The sequence below is a fragment of the Panthera onca genome, chromosome A1 (assembly GCF_046562875.1).
Source record: "Panthera onca isolate mPanOnc1 chromosome A1, mPanOnc1 haplotype 2, whole genome shotgun sequence".
In the NCBI taxonomy this organism is placed as follows: domain Eukaryota; kingdom Metazoa; phylum Chordata; class Mammalia; order Carnivora; family Felidae; genus Panthera; species Panthera onca.
Genome location: NC_138339.1, coordinates 102,213,980 through 102,239,495, shown reverse-complemented (window position 1 = coordinate 102,239,495; position 25,516 = coordinate 102,213,980). Strand labels below are relative to the sequence as shown.

Sequence of the window (25,516 nt, the reverse complement as noted above, 5' to 3'; positions counted from 1 at the left end):
GAAACTGGCTCAGAAAGGTTGTGTCCAAGGTCACACAGCTAACAGGTGGCAGAGCCAGGATTCATGTGGAGTCTGTACTGACACCATGTTCTTTGACTAGAACCACTCAGCGCTGCCATATCCCAAGCCCACAATGACCTGGAGTAATTGAAGGGGAAATGTGGTTCTTCCAGGAATGTCAGCTTGAATAGGGCAGAGTGAAATAATCACAGGGCTGCTATTGAGAGACGTGTACTCTAGTGTGGATTCTCTACAAGCTTACTGGGGGTGGAGGGTGAGGAGGGCAATGTCTCAGATAAATCATCCTGCATCTTCAGACAACTAACAGTAATAATTCAATCTCCTGGACACTTCTGAGCTCCCTAAGGATCAGACTTAAAGATGGGAAGGCTTTGAAAATTTTTTAGTTTGGTAGAAAGACTCGACTCTTAAAATTCCTTCTTAAACCATGCACCTTATGAGAGGCCAAGAGAAATGTTATATTCTTCATTGCTTAGATAAATAGAAACAAACTCCTGGAGGGCAGGACCATGCTGCATGGTACTTCTACTTAGCACTCAAGTCTTTCTCCACTGTTACCTTGTAAAGCCCCAGAAAAGAAATTTCTAGTGCCAGGGAAGATATTTAAAATTGGGGTGGAGGGAGGGAAGTGGCAAACCCTACCAATACCACTGGAGGCATTTAAGCAACAATTGTAATAGTTGTTAATATTATCTATATATGCGTATAATATTATATATAATGAATTAATATTACATATAATTAATTAACATAAGTAGAATTCTAGAATCATTATCTCAACAGGAACTTAATTATTCTGCTTATAATTTGGAAACTTTCCATATATTGGATGTATTGTTGTTTATTAGGGTCCTTATATCCATGCCCTTTATATATAATGGCCTCACAAGCTTATTTAGGACAGTGACTGTGTCTGTAATGCTCATTCTGGTGAGCACAGTGCCTGCCACATAGCAGGTGCTCAATAAATATTCACCGAATGATTGAAGTTGTTGATATCCTCCCTCTTTTTTAGTTCAAATGGGAAAATAATGGTTGACAAATACCACAGACCCATTTTTAATTTAAGAGTGAGGATCAAGGTTTTGATGAACGAACACTGTTCCATAGTCTTACAGGCTCAGTGGAGGCTTTTATCACTAAACTTAACTGACATTAGTACTAAACTAGCCACATTGGTTCTTGCTCTCCAAACAAACAAATGTCTCGTAGAGATTTTTTGGTTTGGGCGAAGTTTTTACAGTTTAAAATTTGCAACCCTGGACAAGAATATAGTTCCCAGCAACTTGCATCATGGCTGGATGTATGTTCCTCCCACTCCTGCTGTGTGCGTGTGCGTCACCACCCTCCCTGCCCCCACCGAAATGGAAGATGCATTTCTCCCTACTGTTTACAGACAAGTCCCAGGAAAGACCAACCTCAGTCTCTTTGGTATAAGTTTTACAAGGGCCACCCAAGGGTACAGCCAGCTGACTCTAGCTGTTAGGACATCTGACAACTCAGGGTCAAGGGAAAATAGGATCTGAGGCCAAAAAAGAAAATAGACTGGTAAACTGGAGTAAAACAACTGGAATAAAGACTTCCTTTCAAAATTCAAACAGAGTCCTCACCCTTTGAAGGATAGGAGGTACAAAACAATGGCAAGACAACAGGAATAAAAGCCACATAAATCACTGGGCTTTTCAGTTTCTATTTACAAAGAAAAAGCTCCGGGTCATCCTTTATTTTCTGTGTTTATATTCATGAGAAAGAAAAAAAAAAAACCAAGGAGACTATAAAACTGAATATGGATCTCAGCATTACCAGCTGAACAGATGAAGGAATTTAAATGTGTTAATTTAAAAATTATGATCACAATGAAATACCGCTTCATACTCATTAGAATGACTGTTATCCAAAAAATGGAAAATAACTAGTGTTGGAGAGGATGTGGAGAAATTGGAACCTTTGTGCATTGCTGATGGGAATGTAAACTGGTGCAGCTATTGTGGAAAACAGTCTGTCAGTCCCTCAAAAAGTTAAACATAGAATTAGCATATGACCCAGCAATTCCACTTTTAAGTATATACCCCAAAGAATTAAAAGTAGGGACTCAGGTAGATCTTTCCACCCACTGTTCCTGGCAGCATTGTTCTCAACAGCCAAAAGGTAAAAACAACACAGCTAACTGCTCATTACAAGACAGGTGAATGGATAAATGAAATGTGGTCTATTCTATACGTTCAATGGAATACTATTTAACCTTAAAAAGGAATGAAGTTTTGACACATGCTACAAAATGGACGAACCTTGAAAATATTAATGCTGCATAAAATAAGCCGGACACAAAGGGCAAATATTGTATAATTCCACTTATATGATGGCATCTAGAGTAGTCAAATTCATGGATCCAGAAAGCAGAATGTAGGTTACCAGGGGCTAGGAGTATGGACAGTGGAGAGTTAGTGTTTAGTGGGTACAGAGCTTCTGTATGAAACATTTCTGGAAATAGGTAAGTGGTGATAGGTATGAATGAACTTCATGCCACTGAATTACACACTTTAAAATCATTAAAATGGTCATGTCTATGTTATGTATATTTTATCACAATAAAAAGAATATGTCGTCAAACCTATGAACCGATTCATTACACTTGCAGTGTCATATCAATGTTACCACCAGCTCCTACCACCTCCCAGTGAATAGGGCTTGCGTAGCACAGAGGCAGAGGAAGTGGGAGCTGCCAGTGTTCACCAGCTGCTCAGCTGGCCTTGAACTGCTCTCCTCCACCAGGAACCAGGGGAGATGGGAGCTGCTGCTTGGCTTCCAAGTCCCCTGGAATAGCACAGGCTGTGGGGAAAGGAGGCATTGCACTCACCAGCTGCCCCACCCCATTCCTCCTTACCAAGCAGGGGCTTGGTGGGGGGACCCCTTTCTGGCCACCCACCTGTAGGTTTGCACAGAGCTAGGGAAATGGGAATTGCTGTTTGGCCGTCAAGGTTACCTCAGCCTGCCACAACATGGATCTGGGTAGGTGGGATGGGTGCAGCCAGCCTTCCGCTGTTCCTACTGAGTTCCTGTAGGTTTTGATGAAAAACTATTTCGTAAATTGTTGTCAGCCCTTTGATCAATCTCCAGAGATTTTGTATGATTGTCTTTGCTAATTTTTACTAGCTTAATACATGTCTCTCCAGGGATGAAGTTTCACTGGGATCCCTGCACCACCATTCTGGAAGCCACGCCTTCTCTGTAGAGCTTCAACTAACCATAATGGAAACATACATATTTTCGAACAGCAGCATTTTGTACAGGTCACTTTGAAGGATCTTCCTTCGTGTGTCAGTCTTCTACCTTTCTTACAGTATCCCAAGGAGAAACAGAGATAGTGGTCACATCCAATCTCAGGTTTGTCTAAAAACTTGGAGATGATGTGGTGGTGGCCAAGCCCTTTGCTCAGAGAGCTAACAGTCTGAATAAGAAGCATGATTTGATTAGATAAACCTGAGATCAAAAGTGAAGTGTCCCTGCAGGAAGGTAAGGGGATTAACAGTGTGGAGGCATGCAGAGCTTTTGGAAAGACAAGCCCTTTGAAATCCACACAATCATCTGCGTCTCAGATAGGGGCTTTGAGTGACTTCTGAGGGGATTAGACCCTGTCCGTGGTGTTTGCTTCATAGAGATGCATCATTATTCTCAATGATGTTTATTGAATGTCCCCTCAGAGGCTGGCATTGTAATTATCCGTTTCTAAGTCTCTGCATAGCCTTGCTTTGATTTTGCTTTTTTTTTTTTTCCTTTAAAGACTTTGCTATTGCTGGGGATTTAATATTTCTCTTACTTTCTGTTGGTTTTTAAGGAGAAGAGGCAGTTGACTCAATGCTCTGTATATACAGCCTTGTAAAGCCACAGCTGAAGATTTTAAGTATTATCCTGCTTCGGATAACCTGCCACTGTACAAGAAGCTGTTTTCTTTGCTAGACTTGCTACAGGTTGGAAGGGAAGCTGTCCTTCAACAGTGGCAAATGACACAGCTATCATTTCTCAGGTCCAGAATGATTAATAGGTTTTGCCTCATCCATCCCCTCTTCTGACAAGGTTGGATAACAGTTTCATTATTACTACTTTCTGGAAGAAGAAACAAAATTATTTGCCAGCATGCTTAAAATGATGAATTGCTAAAATGAAAGAAGTATCTTTATAATCCTTTTAGATGTCTCTTAATGTAGCTCTTCATTTTCCTTCCAAAGACCATTTGTTTATTAAGATCTGCCATGTGAAAACTCGCAATGCGTATTTCAAACATCAGTTTAAAATGATTCTTCAGGTGCAATGCCAGTAACTTTAATAGCCCCCTTTGCAATGCTTCTGTGATCTCCCCGGCACGTCCTTCGAAGCTCCCTCCTGTCTCCCCTTCCCTACCCAAGTGCATTCTGAATAACAAAGAGTTTCTGGCTGGACTTACTGTTTGGGTCAAGTTCAGAGAGTGTCCTTGTGTTTCTTTCATCATCTAATAAAGATGGGGGGCGGTGTGGGCAGTGGTCAGGGAAAGCACGTCGTAGAGAGGAAAGGCAAATGGAGATTTTTTATTCAAAAACTGTGGCCCCATCACTTTCTCTTACATAAAAATTGTATTCATCCCACACTTCCTACTGCAAATCACTCTGGTACGACGTGACAATGCAGCAGATACCCAAGGACTTTTCCCACATCACACTACAAACACAGTCACCCTCTCTGGGGAACCTAAGAGAAACTTTTGGGCTTCCACTTCCCCTCCATTTGTTTGAAGGATCAAGAGAACACAGTTCCATTTTCAACAAAAATTAAAAAGGAAAATCATGAAAAGAGCCAGCCTCCTCTTTTTTTCTCTCTCTTAATATATTGTTGCATCCAGGGAAGAGGAAGCGGTGAGCGCCACTGATACTGGGTCCCCAGGGACCCTATAAGGGTCACTCCCCAGCTATCAAATGAGCATGTCTTCCTCCACTTGCACAGCAAGTTTGTAATGGGACTGGAAGTTACTTTTGGCTCAGCTCTGCTGTGCAAAAATATGAAATGCCATGGTGCTTCAGAGATTCAGGCTGTGTTCACACCTGGGTTTTCGTAGGGAAGATAGTTTTCAGTTTTAAGGCTTTAGAGATTTGAAAAGCCATTAGCCATATTCCCGCCAGCCTCCATCTTAGCCAGGCCTTGATAAGATGTGTGTGTTCCTTAAGGACAGGAGCAAATTCCTTCCACACATTTTTGTTTTTTATTTCTTCTTTAGGTACTGTCGGTGGTGCCAATGGGCCAGTTCAGTTTGGGACTTAAAATATGACAACATCTCATTTATTCTGCATTGTTGCAAAGTAATGTGTGCAGTGGATAAAAATGGTCAGATGACTGAACTGTCACTCTTCGAAGAATTTAAAATGAAATGTATTTGGAGTGCATTTAGTTAATAAATAGGTAGAGATGATTAACCTGTTCTTTGACCATGCAAGTTCATTATTATTAACATGCTTTTACTGGCTGCATCAGAGATGTCCTCAGGGCCTATAGGGATGAAAAAGACTTTCTGCAGCCTCACTTATGGTCTTGGAGTCTTTCCTTGGTTTTCTGATTTCTAACTGTGTGCTCATTTGTCCTCACTTCTGCCATTCCTTCCCAGGATCTGTGTCTGACAAGTTTCATTATCGTCTTTGGTCCCAACTACTTCACCAGCAACTGTAACCCAGAACAAAACTGAGAGAAACCAGATTGCTTAATTCTACATACATTACTTGGTAAATATGCTCTCTTGTCAAATGAGTAAAAAGCATGGGTTTTATGGTAGCTCTGAGACTCTGATTCATCCCTTCTATCATTATGTGAGGAGATGGGCTTTATAGTAAGTGGCATTTTGTGCTTAGAAAAATACATATTTTTGTTACTATTATAATTAGCCTTCAACAGAACAAGTCACTTGGACCCCCAAAACAGATTTTGAACCGCCCACTTTAACTCTTCCTTGCTACCTCCTTAATCAAGGCCAATATTATCTCTCACAGACTATTAAAACTGCCTCCTTCAGGTCTCCCAATATTATTCTGGCTTCCTTCCAACCCATCCTCCACACTTTAGTCAAAATGAGTTTTGGAACATGTTAATCTCATTATCTTGCCCTCATTGCCCAGTGGCTTTCCATGTCAACCTCGCCCTACATCACTCTCCCTCTCCTGCTGTGTGCTGCCCACACCATCTTCTCTCTTTGGCCGTGTTCTCTATACCACAGTCCTTTGTGCATGCTGTCTTCTCTGTCTGGAATGCTCTTCTCCCAGTTTTCCCCATGGTTGGCTCCTGATGTCCTTAAGTTCTCAAATTAAATATAAGTTTTTCAGACAGACAATTCCTAACCACTGTAATTAAAGTAGGTATTCCCAATTATTCTCTGTCTAGGGTGGATAGACATATGGGAGTGAACACAAGTATGAAAATCTTTGTATCACATATTAACATCCATTGGGTCACATGCACCACGAAAGAGACATTTAAAAATCAGGCAGACAATGACTTTGCCAGTTGACTTCAGCCCTCTGTCAACAGCCACTCCAGTGCTAAAACAAAAAACATATGAATGAAGTGGCCACAGTAACAGATATGGAGGCTATACATGGGCCCAACAGCATGAAGTACATTTGCCAATGCTGATCTAACTCCTATCACTGCTGAATATCCAACATGCCAGCAACAGAGGCTGGTGCTGAGCTTCCAATATGACATCATTGCTCATGAAGATCAATCAATCACTTAGTGAGAAGTTGACTATATTGAATCCTTTTCATCTTGAAGAGCGAGTGGTCTTTTGGTCATAGGAATGGATGCATACTTCCAAGGGTAGAAAAAGGAGCTGGTCCCACCTGTCTGCACTGACAGTGACCACTGTTCTACCTTTCATCCCTGTAACTCTGCATTCTGCAGGGTTAGAATTCTCATCCTCAGAAAGGGATACACTTTCACTCGGGGACATAGCAAGATTATCCATTGAATTATAAGCTACAGCTGCCATGTGGGCATTTTTTGCTCCTTGTCTTCAGGGACCAGCAGACAAGGAAAAGAGTCACCATTCTGGCACAGGTAATCAACCCAATCATCAGGAGGGAGAAGGCTGTTGTTACAAAACGGGTCATGGAGGAATAAGTGTGGAACCCTGGTAACCCATTGCGGTTTCTTTTGGTACTTCTCTTCCCACTTGTGACTAAAAGAACAAGTGCAGCAACCCCTTGCTGAAAAGGGCATGTGTCTTAGTCCACTTGGGCTGCGATAACAAAATACATAGACTGAGTGGCTCAAGCAGTAACATTGATTTCTCACAGTTCTGGAGGTTGGGAATTTCAAGATCAAAGTGCCATCAGGTTCTTTGTCTAATGAGGGCCTGCTTCCTGTTTTGCAAATGGCTGCCTTCTTGCTATGTCCTCAAATGGTGCAGAAAGTCCTCACATGGCTCTGGTCTCCTCTCCTTGTAAGTGCACTAAGCCCATCATGGAGGGGCTTCCATCTTCATGACTTCATCTAAACCTAATTACCTCCCAAAGGCCCTACGTCCAGATACCATCACTCTAGGGTTAAGGGCTTCAACATGTAAATCTGGGGTGGGAGGACACAACAACGGAGCAACATGGTGGTTGAGGCTCAGATGCTTTGGGGATGAGGATATGGGTCACACTACCTGAAAAGCCACTGAGACTGGCAGAGGTGATACCTGATGGTGACAGGGATGCAGACAGGTAATGGAGGAAGGAGAAAATAAGCACGAGCTATTTCTCCTAGACTAATTACAGGAGCGGGGGCTAAAGCTGATCCCACTCATCTTCCTCTTCTAAGTTTTCCTTGAGAAAGAGAGACCCACTGGTATCCTGGAGGAGATGCCCATGAATATATACAAAGAAGTGGGTAGGAGTGAGCAAAGGGTGGGCTGTGGTAGACACAGAAATGAGCTAAGCAGTGTCTCTTCAAGGAAGGACTTGTACCGAGCTGTGGGGAGTGCAGTCAGCAGACAGCCTCCAGCCACTGGCTCCTTCAGGGTCTGTCCCTGCTACAGAGATCCTGAGATCATGCCCTTCCCAGGGCAGCCCATACCTGGTGACTGAGCGAGGTGGGTGTCAAAAGGCCTGGACATCACTGCCCAACCTGGTGCAACTTTTGGTGGGCAATCCTTGCCCAGAACTGCCTGCTTTGTTGGGTGAGGCTTGGTCACAGTTTGCCTTCTCTCTTTATTCAGTCTTCTTTCCTGCCCTTTGTTTTCACTGCTGCTAATCCCTATTAAACATCTTGCGCCCAGATTTGTCTCATCATCTACTTGCAAAGAAACCAACCTGGTATAGGCTACATGCTTTGGCAGCAGATGAAATTTGCTAACTAGGTCATTTGGAGGAAGTTATTTCACTCTGTTGCACCTCCATTTCTTCTTCAGTAAAATGGAAATAACAACATTTGCCTCTCAGGGTCATGTGAGGTTAAATAAAATCAAGTGTGTAATTACTTGGCACGGTGCTTGGTATTTTAGAGTGTATAACGTTTAAGAGAGAAGCTCTCTCAGAAACGGCAACTTCCCATGCCGACACAGCTTTGTGAGTTCTCTGTTGAGAAGGAGCTGAGTGTTCAGTTTTCTGGCCACTGTGTTGATAACAACGGCAAATTCTTACATAGCAGACACAGTGAGCCAAACACTTTTCAAGTGTCTTGCATATACTAACTCATTTAACCCACAAACAACTTGATCAGGAAGGTTCCTAATCCCATTTTACAGATGAGGAAACTGAGGCACAGAGGTTCACAAACTGGTTCACAGGTCTCAAAAATTGCAAGTAGCAGAGCTGGGCTTCAAATCCAGGAACCTGACACCAGAATCTGTGTCAGGTGCTCATGCCCAGTATAGTACATGGCCCCTTGGGTCAACTTTATCCTAGAAAGAGCTTGATGCAGAATAAGGCAATCTTGCCGCTAACCTCCTACTTCCTCATGACACCCTTCCAGAACTAGTTTTTCTGAATGGGAAATAAAAAGAGGATGAGGAAGATGTCACCTGCCTGCAGATAGTCTGAGGTTCACTAATCCTCTGTGAAGCCTTGAGACAGGGAGAATCCAAAATCTGTGTCTTCCTGGGATTGAGGCCCCAGCCAAACGGAACCTCCCTGGCAGAAGGTATGAGAGTAGGGATGAGAGACACTGACAATGGCAGTTTCCTTGTGAAATTTGGGGCATTTGCAAATAATCAACTCAGCCTTTTCAACAAGTCTTTATTTTGCTTAAATTAACAAAACATAGGTTACATGCTATTTTCAGGTAAACTGCTTTATCACTGAAGCAGAAAGCGATATTCACAACTTGGGTTGCTACACATTTGGAGTTTTAGTTTTTAAATAGCAAGCCAGAATTCTGTACAAAATCAACATTTGGTGTAATGTTGTCCAAATATGTGAAGGATTTTAAATGTTAGCTCTGTTACATTTTGTTCCAGCAAAGCAGACAAAGATCATGATTCAAAACGCGATGTTAATATTTTATTAAATGCCTTTAGGGCTTAATAAATACAGTATGAACATTGGGCTTTCTCATGCAGCTACTCATATACAAATATACCAGATACCCTTGTGGGGTTATGGAAGGTCAGCCTCAGTCTCATGGCCAATAGGGAGTCAAATTTTTAAAAAGAAAGAATGAAAGAGGAATTAGAAGGCAAACAGAGGGGGGTAATTATAGGCCTGAATAAAAAGGATAAAAGAAAAATATGCCTCTTGGCTGGTCAGTTGGCTGTTTCAGAGTGACAATGGTCAAAAGCCTGGAAAGCATTTGGTAGTGACCTATTTTCAGAGTGTCACAAGGAGATGAATGCCATGCTGTCCTGGCCCTTAGAGTGCTGGTAACCTTGGATGGTTTTATCCTTAATTCTCTCTAGATGATCCCCATGGGCTCTCCTTCAGGTGTGCATTCTGGCTAATTAGCTCATCAGGCAAGTTTGGCCAACTCTTCCCTTAGCTCTGCACTTAGGCACAGGGTGTCCATATAATTGGTCACCCAAACTGGGATACTTTTTTTTAAATTTTATTTGTATTTATTTTGAGAGAGAGCTAGAGAGCAAGTGGGGGAAAGTCAGAGAGAGAGGGAGACAGAAACCCAAGGAGACTGGGCACTGTCAGCACAGAGCCTGATGCGGGCTCCAACTCCCAAACCATGAGATCACGACCTAAGCCAAAATCAAGAGCTCAATGCTTAACTGACTGAGCCACTCAGACACCCTGAGGATCCTATTTATATTTTAAGTGTACTTGTTTATTGAGAGAGAGAGAGAGTGAGAGAGAATCCTAAGCAGGTTCTGCACAGTCAATGCGGAGCCTGACTCAGGGCTCAGTCTCATGAACCTCAAAATCATGACCTGAGCCAAAACCACGACTCAGACATTCAACCAACTGAGCCACCCAGGCACCCAAACTGGGATACTTTTGAGAGTTAAAGTGACACTCTTAGTAATTACTCTGGGACAAAGCTATAAACCAGGGTTGTTCCAGGTAAACCAGGATGTTGGTCACTCAACAACATACAACACCAAGATTTTGGCCACATTTCTCACAGAGTCAGTGTATATTTACCCTCAGGCTAGATCTAATTAAGTCTCTCATACCCAGAGTTAAGAACTAAAAACAGGCTTTATAATATACTTCATAACACTTTTTAAATTACTTTCCTTAGATATTTTTTTCTCCCTCAAAATGAAATTTTACTTGGAAGGCTAACATGAAAAACAAATGAAATTTGAACCACTTTGAGTGAAGTGGGAATGAGGGCTGAGAGTTTCTCCTTCTTCCCTGGCAGCTCTGGAGGGACCCAAGAGGGACCTCTGACTCCTCGATCCACAATTTGGAAACCTCCATTCTAGACCATCCTCTCTCCATCTCAACATGAACTTGTTCTTCAAACATACCCACATGATTCATTTGGTTGGAAAAGACTAGAGTTTGCTATTCTGGATTTCCTGGTTCCTGTTCCAGCCTGTTCCTGTTCCATACCCAGAATGAACCAGAAGTCTGCAGCCCTTACAGTATGTCTTTGACACAGGGCTACTGAAAGAATGAACACGTAACAGGACCCCAATAGCCAGAGGCCTCACAGACCATGCTGCCAGCCTTGTGAGTGATGTCATCAGAGGCACTAATGAGCAATATTCAAAATGAACGGAAGGCAAGTTGCCCCTCTGAAGACTTGGAACAGTTTCCTGGCACAGAGCTGTGCTTGCACCACAGAAACCCACACTATTCCACTCACCATCCCCTTTGCAGGTGCTTGACCTCAGGGCATGGGTGGCAGTAGGAAACCCAGGCAGCTTTGGCACTTTGTCATGGTGGTGAGGCTGAAAGAAAGAGCTTTAAGCAAGGTAGCAGGAGAAATGTGTCAAGATTGACAAAGCCCACGGGTGGATGATTCGAAGTAGATGCGGCTGAGGGGGAAGCACCTTGGCCAAAAGAAAAAGCCACATCCAGCAGTCAGAGATGGGCCAGGTGGTCTAAAGAAATGTACTGGGAACTTTAGGAGAAGAGAAAGCAAAGTAATAAACAGTACCTACCTCTACGAATAAGAGTTGAGACTACCAACCAAGAGGCAGTTTTTACATAAACACAGACACAGTACCAGAGGGTTACTGCTTATGGCTAGTCACAGGTATGCGACATCCTGTAGGCTCTGCTTTATTCGGCACCCATGCCTAAGGAAAGCCTACTGCTGGGCTCAACCCACCCACGGTAGTCTTCACCCCTGACTAGAATCACGATTCAAGCATCTAGGAAGAAATAATTAGTCACTGTAGGCGGGCTATGTATTTTTAGACTTATTAAGTGACCATAAACATCACAGGCATCATCTTCTAGTACACAATTGTGTGATTATACAAGAGTACGTGTGTGTGTATTGTGTGTGTGCATGTGCGTGTGTGTGTTCATGTCAAGAGGCTCTTACAGAACAGGTGAGAAGCCCTAAATCAGCAGGATGATTTCAAGGTCTCCTACTCCATATTTTAATGAATCTGAAGCCAGAAACAAATATTTATGGAGTCCCTGGGAGGAGTCTTGGCAGCCACCATTTTAACCTCGTCCGTCTTTCTCAACCCTGGCTGCACAGAAGAATCCTCTGGGGGAACCTTTTAAACAAATACCCATATTGGGGCTCCACTAGACCAATGAAATCAGACTCTCAGCGGCTGAGGCTCAGCCTTGGTATTATTTTTTAAGGTTCCCCTAGATGATTCTGATATGCAGGCAGCTTTGAGAACACAGCCCAGAATCTGCTTACCAGTAATTACCTGATGGTTAGCATAATACTCTAAATAAGCAGTGCTCAGATTTCAAGAATTCCTCCCCACATCCCTGGTCTGGCACTGAGAAGAAACCCACTGCGCCTAAGGCTTCCTGCGGCTGCCTTGTGGGGCATGAGGCCTCAGAGCAAGGTCTCCAGGAGGGGGCTCTGCTCAGGACACAAGGGGTGAGCTGGGACACACTGACCACTTTGGGGACCATCTGAAAATGCGCACCACAAGCCATACCTGATGACGGAAGCTGCTGCAGAACAAGGCAGACCCAGGCAAGGATCTAAGTTCTGCTGGGTTTTCATTAGTTAAAATTATTCCTGTTTTCTTAAACATGCAGAAACTACTTGAGAATATTCTCTTTAATACCTCACCCTCCTTTGGCATTTTTGGCATTGTGGATGATTCAATAAAGGTGATTTTTATATATACAACTACTAATATTTTCATCTATCTGGAAAAATATTATAACTTCCACACATTCAACTAAATCATCATTAATAAGGTAACATGTCAAGCACCGTATTTTTGCAACTAAAAAGAAATCTACCATGTATTATGTATTAGTCAAAGGAAAATAGAATTTCTAAAAGCACCTCAGCATCTGCTTGGAATTAGGTATCTAGAATATGTACAGCTTATTATACTGGAGAAGCATGAAAAAGCACTGAAGAAGCCCCTGCATGCATGTTAAAAATCAAGGTCCCAAGGAATGACCTGAGAAGCATTTGTATTAGTGAGGACAACCCTGCTCGTTTAGTCCAGGCCATTTGTAAAGATCTGCGCCATTTGCCAGTCTCCAGCAAATGACAGCTCGTGCAGAAAGCTATATTTGAACTGCCTATTCTCATTTTCCAAATGTAATTTTAGAGCTGTCCACTTAGATACCTAAAAGCACTGCTTGTTTTTCCATTTTCCTCTCCAGTAATTCCTTTAAACTCTCATCTCTGTGCTTGAAGTACAGGTAATCAGAAAAGGAGGGGCCCCTCCGAGCACTCTGCAGAGCCCTGAGACGGAGACACTCTTCCTTGTGGGCAGATTCTCTCTCCAGGCTGCCCTCTGCCCCCAGGCTGTCCTTGCTCCTCTCCTGGTGCTCTCTGTTTGGCTTGTCCTCCTTTTCCTCCTCACAGGTGTCCTCAAGCACCCTGGGAGCCTGCTCGGGCTGGGTGGTGAGATCCTGGGGGGTGCAGGGCTGCCTGGGTTGGGGGTCCAGGCCGGGGCTGTCTCCACCCACTTCATAGCTATTGTCCTCCTCCTCTTCCTCATGGCAGGAGCTGCCCCGGGCACTCTCTCCATCTGACTGGAACGCCGGCCCCTTCACTCCACGCTTCTGGGAAAGGTCAAAGGGCTCCTCCTGCTCCAGACCCCTCAGCACTCCTGCCGTCTGCGCCAGGGCGATTCGCCCCCTTCCAAAACCTGTGAGAGCAAAAGCAATGTTCAGGTCCCAGGAAAAGCTGTGAAAATGGCCCACTGGGTGGTACCCAAGGCCATTTAGTATAGTTTGATTTTACATTTTAAAAATAAATTCCCAGTAAGGCTGTGGAGGGATGGGCCTTGTCACAGGTGAAGTTTGCATCCGTGTAACTTCCTTAAGGTAAATTTGGCAACATGCACTAAATGCTTAAAATAAACATAGCTCTGACTTAGCAATTATGCCACTGAGAATTTACACTATGAAAACAATCACACAGGTGCACAAAATATATGTGTAAGGATGCTCATCACCACATTTTTTATGGTGAAACTGAAATGGAGGTTTTTTAGATAAATAATACACTGAACCATGTGTAGAAGATGTAGAGACCTACAAATGGTTATAAAAAGGTATTCTCTATATATTTTAAGTAAAAATCATATTTACCATATATATTTATAGTGTAGACCAAATTTTATCTATCTTTATCAAAATATCTGGAAGAATTTACATCCAAATCTCAAAATTCCATGATTCGGACATTTTTCTCTTCAATTCTAATGTCTTTCTTATTTTCAGTGAGCAAATATTTTACCAGAAGAAGAAATAAAATCATAACAAAGGTATTTTCATCTTGAAAAAAAATGCACAAAAATATACCATTTGGGGACAAGAAGGCCGCCTCATAACCAGTGGTCCTAAGCACAGACTGGAGAGGGCACAAAGAGATCCCCTTGAGGAACTCTAAAGCCCCTGTGTCCAACCACAAGCATCCCTGCTATTGGGCACAGTGATGCAAAAGGGTCTCACTTTTAGTTTCAGTTGGAGGGCCCTGTTGGGAGGGACTTTTCAGGAGCCAGAAACACATAGTAGGGCTCCGCCTAATTTGATCTTGCAGGTCTCTGCCCCTGGTGAGCCAACAGCCAGGCCCTGAGGAGGAGGCGGGCAGAACCAGGCTTTTGGCGTGGGGGCAGACGTCCAGGTCTGCTTGCCTTATGATATCGTCAGGCAATGAATCTGTCTATAGCTTTAATCTTGTCAGGGGCACGGGAGGCTCTTTTTAATCTGAGTCATGATTTTTGAGCCATTTCAAACACTAGAGTGAAAAAGCACTAACACCTTTTGTAGATGAAAACATTTAAATTGTTGAAAGTCTGTTAACTTTCAAAGCATCTCTCTGATACATAGTGATGCTCTTTATTTTTTCAGAAGAATGACAGAGTCCTTAGGTGCCTTTTAGGATTTGAGCATCCATATGGGGTAAGTTGTGGTGACCAGGTTAAGCTTTCAAACAGATGAACATCTCACCATTGCCTTCTGTCCCCAACCCTGGCAACTGAACAAACTTCACCTATTCTGGAAAAATCCAGGTCTAGGTTGGAAATTGGCTCAGGCAACTAGAGATGCAAAGAACAATTCAGGAGAAAACCAGTCTCAGGGAAAGAAAACTGCTTTTGTTTTTTAACCAGAATATTTTCAGGGGTTTTGCCTAAACTCTGGGCTTTGTTTTATGATGACCACAGTTCTCTGTAACTCAGGAGCACTATAAGCTCAGTGGGTGAAAAATATGAAAACTATAATTATTCTGTTTCATGCTGCAGGTGCTTGTGTGCATCTTATTTATGAATACGTGTGCCTGCTTGACCAGCTCTCTGGAAAGGGTAAGAGAAGCAGGCAACACAAACAAATCTGTGTTTGCCTGGTGTAGTGAGCACTGGTGTAATTCAGAAATTCCCGAGATGGGATCCCAGTTCTGCCTTCAGACCTGCCATGCCCCCTTGGCCTCGGTCTCCTCTTATATAAAATGAGAACAACACAGTCTACCTTGGGACATTGTGGGCACAAGCAATAGGATTTCTGAAGTGCCTACTGCCGTGCTTTAATCATACTGGTATCAGCAAACAGTGGTTAACATGATTTTGTAAGGTCCATAAATGTGTGTCTTCTCTCCTCACACACAGACCTTCTAGGGAGCAAAGATGGTCTCATCCCCCCAGTATCTTCTGCAGCACCTAGGGCTCTGCTTTGGATACAGGTGCATTTATTGCCTGTTCATTGAAGGACTGCTTGATTAAGTAACTAGAGAACAACCTGGTGAACTCAGTGGATCTGGAACATAAACTCGTCACAGCTAAGGGCCGTGGCACTGAGGGGGCAAGAACTGCTTAGCAGTTCACTTCGGGCTCAGTGGGGGAGACGGAAGCCCCTGCTCTGCAGATGGGCCAGTGAGCCCTGCCAAGCAGGAAAGCCGTCCCTGGGTGCATCTAGTTATGAACAGGAGACCCAGCCTGCTACACACATCCTTCTGTGGAGGCAGAGCTTACATGCCTGTTTTTTAGAAAGGAAAGAAAAAGAAAAAAACCACATGTCCTTTAAGAGCAGCACGATGAAATGGATACAATAAAGACTTTAATGTCAGGAAGGTCTGTGTTCCAATCCTAACTCAGCCACTTTTTCAGTTGAGCAAGTTTGGGCAAATCACTCTCTTGAAGCCTCAGTTCCCCCCATCTGTAAAATGGGGAAAATATAAGTTCCTCCAGCCTTGAGTTGCTGTCAAGATTAAAGGAGGCAAGGCACCTGATGTGGTGTCTGAAGCAAGAGCTAATAATCGTACTGACTGGAGTGGTTATGATGTTCTCATCTGTCCTCTGTAATTCGCTTTTACCTACTACCTTCAGATAGTACTACTGTATTTGTTAGAATAACGCTGTAAGCCTGTTTCTGCTCCTCTGCTGTGGTCTTGACACTATGATCCCTTTTTCAACAATAAGAATACCCCCCCCCCAAATAAAGCCCCCTAAAAACAAGTTGAGCTCCCTTTTTTGTCATCCACCAGCCCCAGCAGCCTTGGGTGCTTCCTGGAAGAGTGATTACCTTGAGAATGGAGGCCCCGCTCCATGACTCCATGCTTGACTTTCATGTGGCGTGTCAGGTTCCCCTTTAGGGTGAATTTGCTTGGGCAGTAGAGACACTTGAAGGGTTTGCTGTCGGAGTGCAGGTGCATGTGGCCCATTAGGTTGTGCATCCGGTTGAATTCCTTCCCACACAGCTGTCAGAAACAATGAAGAGGATGAGACAGGTTACTTGTGGAGTTGGGCCCTGACCCGCACCTAGGCCTGCATGAGGACGGATGTGCCTTCACTTTGTTTGGATCTTGGCATTTTAAGTGGCCTCCAAGTAGAATGTCCCCAGTGAAGTCAGGGAGGGTCTGGACTGCGCCCAGGCCCAGAGGTGGAGCAGGGAGGGATGGATTCATGGGCTTGTGTTCCTATCGCACAGGGATTTTTCAACTCATGGCAAAACTTGCAAAGCTAGTAAGGCTTCTTTTGAATTCGAGATGCAGAAAAGGAGAAAAGCTGAGCTGAGAAGCAATTGCTCAAAGTGTGCTTCATTTTAATAATAAGTATATGATTACCTGTTTAATATTTATGGAACATTTATAACATGGAAGAGACTGTCCTAAGTCTACCATGGAATATCACATTTAATTATATCAATCCTATAAGGTGGGTGCTGTATCATCCCCATTTTACAGATGGGCAAACTGAGGGATTAAGGCACTTGGCCAAGGCACACAGCTAATGGGTGTTGAAGCTGGGATAATGAACCCAGGCCACTAGACACCAGAGGTCACATGGTCAACCACCACACCATCCTCTGTGCCCTCAATATAACTCTTCTGTTAGACTGTATCATGCAATGCATTTCTAATTAAAAAAAAAAAAAATTTTTTTTAACGTTTATTTATTTTTGAGACAGAGAGGCAGAGCATGAACAGGGGAGGGGCAGAGAGAGAGGGAGACACAGAATCTGAAACAGGCTCCAGGCTCCGAGCTGTCAGCACAGAGCCCGACTCGGGGCTTGAACTCACGGACCGTGAGATCGTGACCTGAGCCGAAGTCGGACGCTTAACCGACCGAGCCACCCAGGCGCCCCTGCATTTCTAATTTTTTAATTTGCTTATTATTGGAACGGATAGCAAAGTTAGAAGGAACAAAAGAGAGATCTAAAGAAGGAGTGTGTCTTTTTCTCTGGGTAGAGATTTGAAGTCCTGAAAATATTATCTCAGGTGTAAACATGTTTTATTCATTTCTTTTTCTTTTTTTTTTTTTTTTTTTGTCATTTTGTCATTTCTATTTCTAACAAAGTGCAGATGCGTGATGGATCAGAAAAGTGGTTCTCCAACTTCTTTTGAACAGAACTGCCTTTTCAAAGGCAATTCATGCAGATACGGAAGGTATAAAACAGAGTCCACTGCTCTGGGTCTTTCCGCCCTCTTCCTGTCCCCCGGCCCTAGCAGAGCAGGGTTCGGAGAACCCAGCCCTTCCTTGGCTGTGCTGGGAGGAATACAGAGAAGGGTTTTGTGTCTGTGCTCGGGCCCGAGTGTTAAGGAGGGAACATTTTCCTTCCCTTCCTAACCTCAGAGGCCCATGCTGTGAGGGCGGTGATATGGAGTGAAAGAAAGATCTTTGGAGAGAGAAGTCAGGGTACAGTGGCCCCTGAGGCTGACACCAGTTTTCCTTTTGTACTGAGAGACATTTTCAGGGACGATGTTGGGGGTACTGGATTGAGTATTTATGAATGAAGGCACTGTTTTCTTCAGGTGGCCATGGAGATGGGAGTTACAGGAGCCATGGAAGAATGCATAGACCTAACAAACAGAGACGTAGGAAGACCAACTGCAAAGAATGCCAGGTGGTAAGAGGCAGCCAGCTGGGGTGACAACTTTGTCACAGATAATCCACCCATGAATAATGAATAATTGTTTCTGTGTTTTTAAATGATTCACATTTGGGACTTTTAAGTACTTTTCCCCTTTTTACTTCCTTACTGGCAAGAATGAACTTGGCATACTGGTGTCTCACACTCAGTGTTCAGAGTAGCTGCACAGCACATTCATTTGGAAAGGGTGACCTGAGAGGGGAAAGGCTGGGAGTGCTGATCTAACTTTAACATCCCTACATATGGGATGGATACTCGCTTTCTTTTATTCTCAATAGAGACAGTTTTGTAAGATGCATCAGTCTGTGATTCAACTTTGCACAGGTGAAAGTTCTGGCAGAGTATTATTATTAGCTTAGTTTAGTTTATCCAGTTCTCTATCCTGGCCAAGGGGGGAAAAAGCTTTGAATCTACTGATTTGAATTAGCTTTGAATCTACATTAGGTATTTCCAGTCTTGAGCCATTTTGGAGAAAGTAGATCTCATTTGGTTCATGGGACGGTTCCTGATTATTTGGAGTGAGCCTGCAGCAAAAGATCCGAGAACAGCACAAGCCATGGGTGATTAAACATATGACACAAAGGAGGAGAGAAGCTGGAGGCTGGAAGATTAATTAGACTACTGCACTAGTCCAAGCTTGGATGAGTCTCATGGTCGTTTAAGCCAGATAGAATTGAAGAGATGGGTGCCTTCTGTACTTCGCTCCTATAAAGGGGTAGGGATTCTACTTTTAGTTACTATCTCTGGTTGCTGAGATATCAGAAGCTGGACTAGTCTGAAAGGTTTTTATAAAGGAGAATTTTAGCTCAACCTTGAAGAATGTATAGAATGCCATTTGTTTTTATTTTGACACAGAATAAAGTCTCTTCATTAAGTATTTTCAGGCACTTTATTCAACATTGAACTAGAGGCAAGATAGAAATCACAGTTGTGATAATGACCAATTGTTTGTTGTTGCCACAGCTGCTGCAACTCAGTGGTCAGAACAGTCCTGGAATTCATGGGCCCCAAAGTCCTACCTCCCTTCCCCATCCTACTCCCACCCCAACACACAGAGAGGGGCACAAATATCAGAATGGCTACTAACAGGGGCACCTGGGTGGCTCAGTCGGTTAAGTGTCCAACTTCGGCTCAAATCATGATCTCACAGTTTGTGGGTTCCAGCCCTGCATCGGGCTCTGTGCTGACAGCTTAGAGCCTGGAGCCTGCTTAGATTCTGTGTCCCTCTCTCTCTCTCTACCTCTCCCCTGTTCATGCTCTGTCTCTCTCTGTCTCTCAAAGATAAGTAAATGTAAAAAAAAAAAAAAAAGAAAAAAGAAAAAAGAATGGCTACTGATAAGTATTTTCCACCTACTTCCTTAGCTTTGGACAAGCCACATTTTATGATCCTTTAACATAACCCAGTGTGTGTTTTTCTACTATAATGTTTTTCTGACTCAATTCATCCACCGCTGAACTTCCTGGGACATTTTTTAGTGGTACATGCATATATTAGGATATTAAAATGATATTGTCCCCTGAAGTCAAGGCATATGGCCTTAGGGAAGGTCCACTGTAGGGCATGTCTGGTCAGTTATATTATCTGAGGGTGACTGGTAAACAATGCACTTTTGTGCTATTGGTAAAATCTATTTTTTGTGTATTATAGTTCATGATTTATGGTAGCCTAACGGGCCGACCAATGGAGAGTGTTTGCAGGGTTGAATGGAGGTGTGTCAACTCTAAAAATGTTTGGAGCATTAAAAGGTACCCTAAGTTATCTTTTGAAATGCAAGAGCTTCCTTCCTTTTCTTTGTGGCCAACCTCAGTATCAAGCACAGATCTACACACATAGTAACACTTAATAAATACCTAAGTATTTGGCCGGGGGAATAGACAAACAAGTCAGGAAAATATCACTACCCCGTGCAAAAATCCAAAAAGCAGCCATCGCCAACTCTCTTCTTTTCCCTCACTGTAATATGTACAACCCTATACACACTAGTTTGTAAGCCAAAATCCTCAGTGGCAGAAGGATAGAGACAGATAACTCAGGACCCAAGGTACTTGGACACTATTCACATCTCTGTGGTAGGCACCCTTCGCTTCTTCCTTTCAGCCCTTAGCTCTTCCACAAAGCCCTTTGGTCCTTATCCAGAATACTTGGGCTCTTCATCTTTCTTAGAAGACCATCCATCAGTATAGAAGACATTTTATGGCTCTGAAATTCAGAGGGGGACTTTTCAGTCACTGTTAGTAAAGAGAGGCCAGAGGAAGAGAACTGGGTGAATTAAAGGCAGTACCCTTGGGTGGGGTTTGAGATGTGAGCTCCCAGAAAAATTGTCATAGTAGAGAAGGGGAGGTAGACTGGAAGGAAGAAGAGTTGGGAGGGAGCACCAAAACTCTAGTTTCTTTCTTCTCCTGGGAAAAGCAGTCAGTCTATGTCAAGGCCCCCTATAATCATGACATGTGAGGCTAAGAGCTTGCCCAAGTCAAGACTTGCTGAATCATCTCCTGCCAAGGTCTGTGGGGATTGAAATAGGGGTAGGTACTGACACAGGAAGCTACTGGAGTGGTGATATCTCAGATTTCATGGGACATGTGGCCATCTCAACCAGTCTGCCCCTCTTGAACTTTCAGTTCCTCTAGTGAGGGGTATTAGTGTACCTCTGGCATTAAATCTCAGCTTTTCCATCAATACTCACATTTATTTATTTATTTATTTATTTATTTATTTATTTATGAGAGAGAGAGAGAGAGAGAGAGAGAGAGAGCGCGCACGGGGAAGTGGGGCAGAGGGAGAGAGAGAGAGAGAGCGAGAATCTTAAGTGGGCTCTATGCTCAGCACAGAGCCTGACTTGGAACTTGATCCCACGACCCTGGGATCATGACCTGAGCCGAAATCAAGAGTTGGACACTGAACTGACTAAACCACCCAGGAGCCCCCATCAATACCCACTTTTATGCCTACTTTTTAAATGGAGGTGAACTTCAACATTTAATAGAAAATGGGAACAAAAGTTTTGTTTTAATTTTTTTAAGTTTTATTTATTTATTTTGAGAGGGAGAGCACAAACACAAGCAGGGGAGGGGCAGAGAGAGAATTCCAAGCAGGCTACATGCTGTTAGTGCAGAGCCCGATGCAGGGCTTGAACTCACAAATCGTGAGATCATAACCTGAGCCGAGATAGAGTCAGACACTTAACCGACTGAGCCATCCAGGCACCCCTGCAACAAATGTTTCGAACTGTCCTTTAAAAATGGGTTGCATGGATCAGTAGGTTTTGAGATAGCAAAGCAGAGAGGTGATGGTGAGACCCCAGAAGGATAGAGAACTTGCCCCATTTTCTCTTCTGTAAAATGTCAGTGATAATAATAGTTTCTTATGAAGATTGTTGTAAGGATCCAATGAGATAATTCATGTAAAGGGCTTGGCAAATAGTAAGAGCTCAATAAATAGTAGCTCTTATTACTATCATTATCATGTACATAGTAGACTCTTTTAAATTCTGGAAATAGTTCTTCAAAGATAAGACTACTTCTTAAACCAAATTATTTGGAGGAAATATGAAAGGGAGGACGAAGTAAGGAATCCTTTTGAGTAAATACTTGCCAGGTCACTTGAGGCATATAGAAATGGAAGCAGTTGTACCTGACCCAGCACTGAGAAATGTGGATGGAAAGACAAGATTCATCCTGAATTGCAGGCTTTGGGAGAGCCCTTTATGCAGCACCCAGACTCTCAGTTAGCCATTTAAACAGCTGGCTGATGCCCTTTTCTCTCATCCTTATAGCAGTTCCGAATTCTGGCCTCCTTGTGCTCCTTCCCTCCCTGGTTCAGGGCTAGAAACACCTCAGGTAACTTCTTGTGAGCTGCAGTGACAGCATGGACAGCCAGCCTCACCAAGAAGTCAGCTGGGTGCAGAGACTGGGTGATGGCAGTGGGCAGCACTGGGCCAGAGGTCCACAAAGCCAAGAAGAGGCACACTACTTCGTGCCAACCAGCCTAATCGGAGCCTGAGGACTGAGATGCACCAGGAAGCCTGTGCTTTCCTATTCTAAGAGAAAAGGTCAAAGAGCTGGAGCCTGCGGCCGAGGAGAATGGCCTCTGCTAAACTGCCCTTCCCTTACATTCTTCTCTCTCTCTCTCTTTTAATAAGAAGGGTGTTCCTTTCCTCAAAGGGAGAGAGAGGGAGGGAGGGAGAGAGAGACTGTAAACTGTCCAAAAGGACCGTGAGAAAACAGGAAGCTTTGAAAAGTACAAGAGAAAGCAAGATGAAATCTATTTGCAGGCGGGCCCCTGGGGACATGTGAGGCATTGTTAAGCAGGCAGTTCATACAGCTATATCCTTCCTTCTGCTGAGGAGGGCTTTGCTGCCAAAAGGCTGCTATCTGGTCACTGCCTTAACCCCCTCAATGCCAGCCTGAGTGCTTGGACCCAAAGTCCTGGGCCCCTAAAAGCCCCCACCTGGTTTGTCCCCCATGGGGCATCCAAGAGCTGGAGTAGGAAGCAAACCCATGGTGGCAAAGGTGGTGGGGACCTTTTTCAAGGAGACCTCATCCTCTTCTATCAGCCCTGCCCTCCGTCTTCAGGCCTCTACTTCAGACGAGGCTGCAGATGACCTGGTGATTCATAACTTAGGCAGCTCCCGGCTTCACCCATCTCAAAGGAGAATTTGTCCCGGAAATTCTGGATGGCTGCTTTTCCTGGACAGGTTTCCCAAAGACGGCAGCTGGTTCTTTGCTATTATGGAGTGTGGCTCTACAAGGATAGCATCCAAATCAACCCCTGCATGCTTACGCAGAATCTGGGAAGCATATTTCTGAAACATGGCTTAAGTCTACAGGCGCAGGTCTTTGGAGATACTCCAGCTGGCTCCAAGAAGCAGGGAGTCCAGAAGTGGAGCCAATAGCATAAGAGCCCAGAAGGGCAGTAATTTTTTTTATAAAAAAAAAAAAAATAGAAACACAGAATGGAAACCTTTCCTCTCCTCTAATTTTCCATCCTATTGTTAATGCTTAATCTCACAGCAAGCGAATGTTTCTGCTTGCTGTGGACAGCTGTTTCCACTGAACACGGGGCAGAGAGAACCATTTCATGTTGCAACAGGGGGAGGGCTGTATGTTTGGAAGGATTTTTAGTGGTGCGAATCCTAAGAAATTAGAACCTGTTATTTAAACAGTCTCCCCTTTTTATAAGTTTTCGAGTAAAGGAGACAGAGCTGACGCTTGGAGTACAACTGGAGCAAGGCCTGTGTCTTTTTGCTAGCCATGTCAACCGTGTGAGGGGAATAACCCTTCCCTGTGACTACAATAAAGCTCGGATTTAGTTGTCTGGGCCTTTTCTCCAACATCACTATGCAGCCAGCCAGTCACCCGTGTCTGATTGACTCTGAATTCTGTAGCAAGGAGCAAATGGCCCTCCATCCTGTATCTAACTCCCAAAGCACCATCAACCTCTACCCATTACCAGATCTCCAAGGATCCACAACAACACTGATGGGGAGCAAAGGCTACAGGACACCATCTCGAGATGGCCCACCCAACAGTGGGATCTGGATCTGGAGCCTGGACAGGACACAAAGAGCCCTGTCATGTGATCTGTAAACTCAGACATGCTCTGAGATTCCTCTGAAGTGAAGAAAGGCAGCACTTTGTGGGGACATGGGGACAAAGAGGAGGAGGACCCTGGCAGTGCTTCTGGCACTTCTCAGGAGGCAGAGGGCTCTCCATTGAGGTGACTGATGCCTGTCCTCGTTCAAGAAACATCTAAGAAGGGAGAAGGGCCACCTGTTTGACAAAAATACCCTTCAACATCCAATTATTTTTCTTCTGATAGTAGATACACTGTCCGAGGCAGCCATCTGACCCAAAGTGTGGTCTTCTGGGACAACCTGTCCCACCCCCCGCCCCCAACCAGGAAAAGGAGGCCTTTGCAGATGACCAGTCCAATTCGTGCACCAGGCCCATCTGGTACTGAAGAGTACTCTGTGCATCATTTCAGAGCTCATAACTTATACTGCAAGCCCTTCTCTTATGGAATCTGGTGGTGTGAGCATACATCCAGAGCCTAAACCATTCTCAGGGAGAGGTCATATTGAGTTTCTGAACCATAAAGCTGATCATCAGGCACCCTCTAAACCATGTATGTGCACTATCATTGGGGTGGATGGAGGAGGAGGGGGCAGTCATTCATGAAAGGAGACATAAAGCTTTGAGCAGGGCTGGTTCACTGCATCATTGGGCCCAGGTTGCACTACAGCATGCAGTCTTCTGTGCCCTGGTGCCAGAGAGAATCCCCTAAATCCTCGGGTACCACCTGGTCCAAGAAATCCTCCAGGCCACTCAGAGGCCCTTGAGGTAGGCAAACAGAACTGCCTCTGCGTCCCCAGATCAAACCCAGCCTGCAAGCCCTTTTCCTGCAGCGGCTCTGCTCCCTGACATATCCCTTATTTCAGAGGTATCTTCTGCCTGGTTTCACAACTACTCCTGGACCTGACTTGAAAAGGCAGAAGTGTGAGTTAGTTGGACCGGACACGGGTGGAAGGGACCACAAGCATGGCTACCTTCATGCCTTAACAATGTATGTGTTCTGCCACCAGTTGGTTTGATAAAAAATACAGTTCATGCTGGAAGCCCAAGAGTAAACTCAGCACAGCAAATGAGGAGTGGCAAGCAGTGCCCGTTTGCACCTTGACTTTAGGAGACAGCAAACTCCTGGCAGGCAGGAATAGCTCTGTTAAAAGCAAAAGGCTCAAAGTGGGAAGCGGGAAGGAAATCCAAGTGCCTAATCAGAGAGAGAAGAAGTGATATACGGAGTCCCTGGGCTCATGTGGCCAGGGCTAGCTTCGTGGGTGTGTGACCAATGCAGTCACACCCAGCCCCATCTCAGAAGCGTCCTGAGTTTGGTGTAATGTTCTATTTGTACCATCTCGAAATTTCTTAATAACATTTGAACAAGGGGCCTTACATTTTCATTTTGCATCAGGCACTATCAATTATGTAGCCCCTTCTGCACGCAGCTTCCTTCTCCTTCAACTCAGATGACTCAAGATGGACATAAATTGACTTGCAAACCACTGGGAACT

General features: G+C 44.1%; 2 protein-coding genes across 7 annotated transcripts in view; one reads left to right on the top strand and one right to left on the bottom strand.

Annotated features, from left to right (window-relative positions):
• Window positions 1-13,677, top strand: part of PTCD2 (pentatricopeptide repeat domain 2) — a 115,420-nt gene extending 101,743 nt beyond the window's left edge. The window contains exons 10-11 of one of the 2 annotated variants that reach the window (XM_060635578.3): window positions 5,651-5,765; window positions 13,585-13,677. In XM_060635578.3, the coding sequence (XP_060491561.3) occupies window positions 5,651-5,728 (78 nt within the window). In that variant the 3' untranslated portion in view covers window positions 5,729-5,765; window positions 13,585-13,677. Of the gene's footprint in view, window positions 1-5,650; window positions 5,766-13,584 lie in introns of those variants that run through there. The other variant, XR_009610978.3, reaches the window with a different exon arrangement.
• The window catches only part of ZNF366 (zinc finger protein 366), a 72,982-nt gene continuing 56,709 nt past the window's right edge, over window positions 9,244-25,516 (bottom strand). For all 5 annotated transcript variants that reach the window (XM_060635573.3, XM_060635571.3, XM_060635574.3 and 2 more), the window contains 2 exons: window positions 16,602-16,776; window positions 9,244-13,729 (listed from right to left, as the gene is read on the bottom strand). In XM_060635573.3, coding sequence (XP_060491556.3) covers window positions 13,194-13,729; window positions 16,602-16,776 — 711 coding nt within the window. In that variant the 3' untranslated portion in view covers window positions 9,244-13,193. The remainder of the gene's footprint in view (window positions 13,730-16,601; window positions 16,777-25,516) is intronic.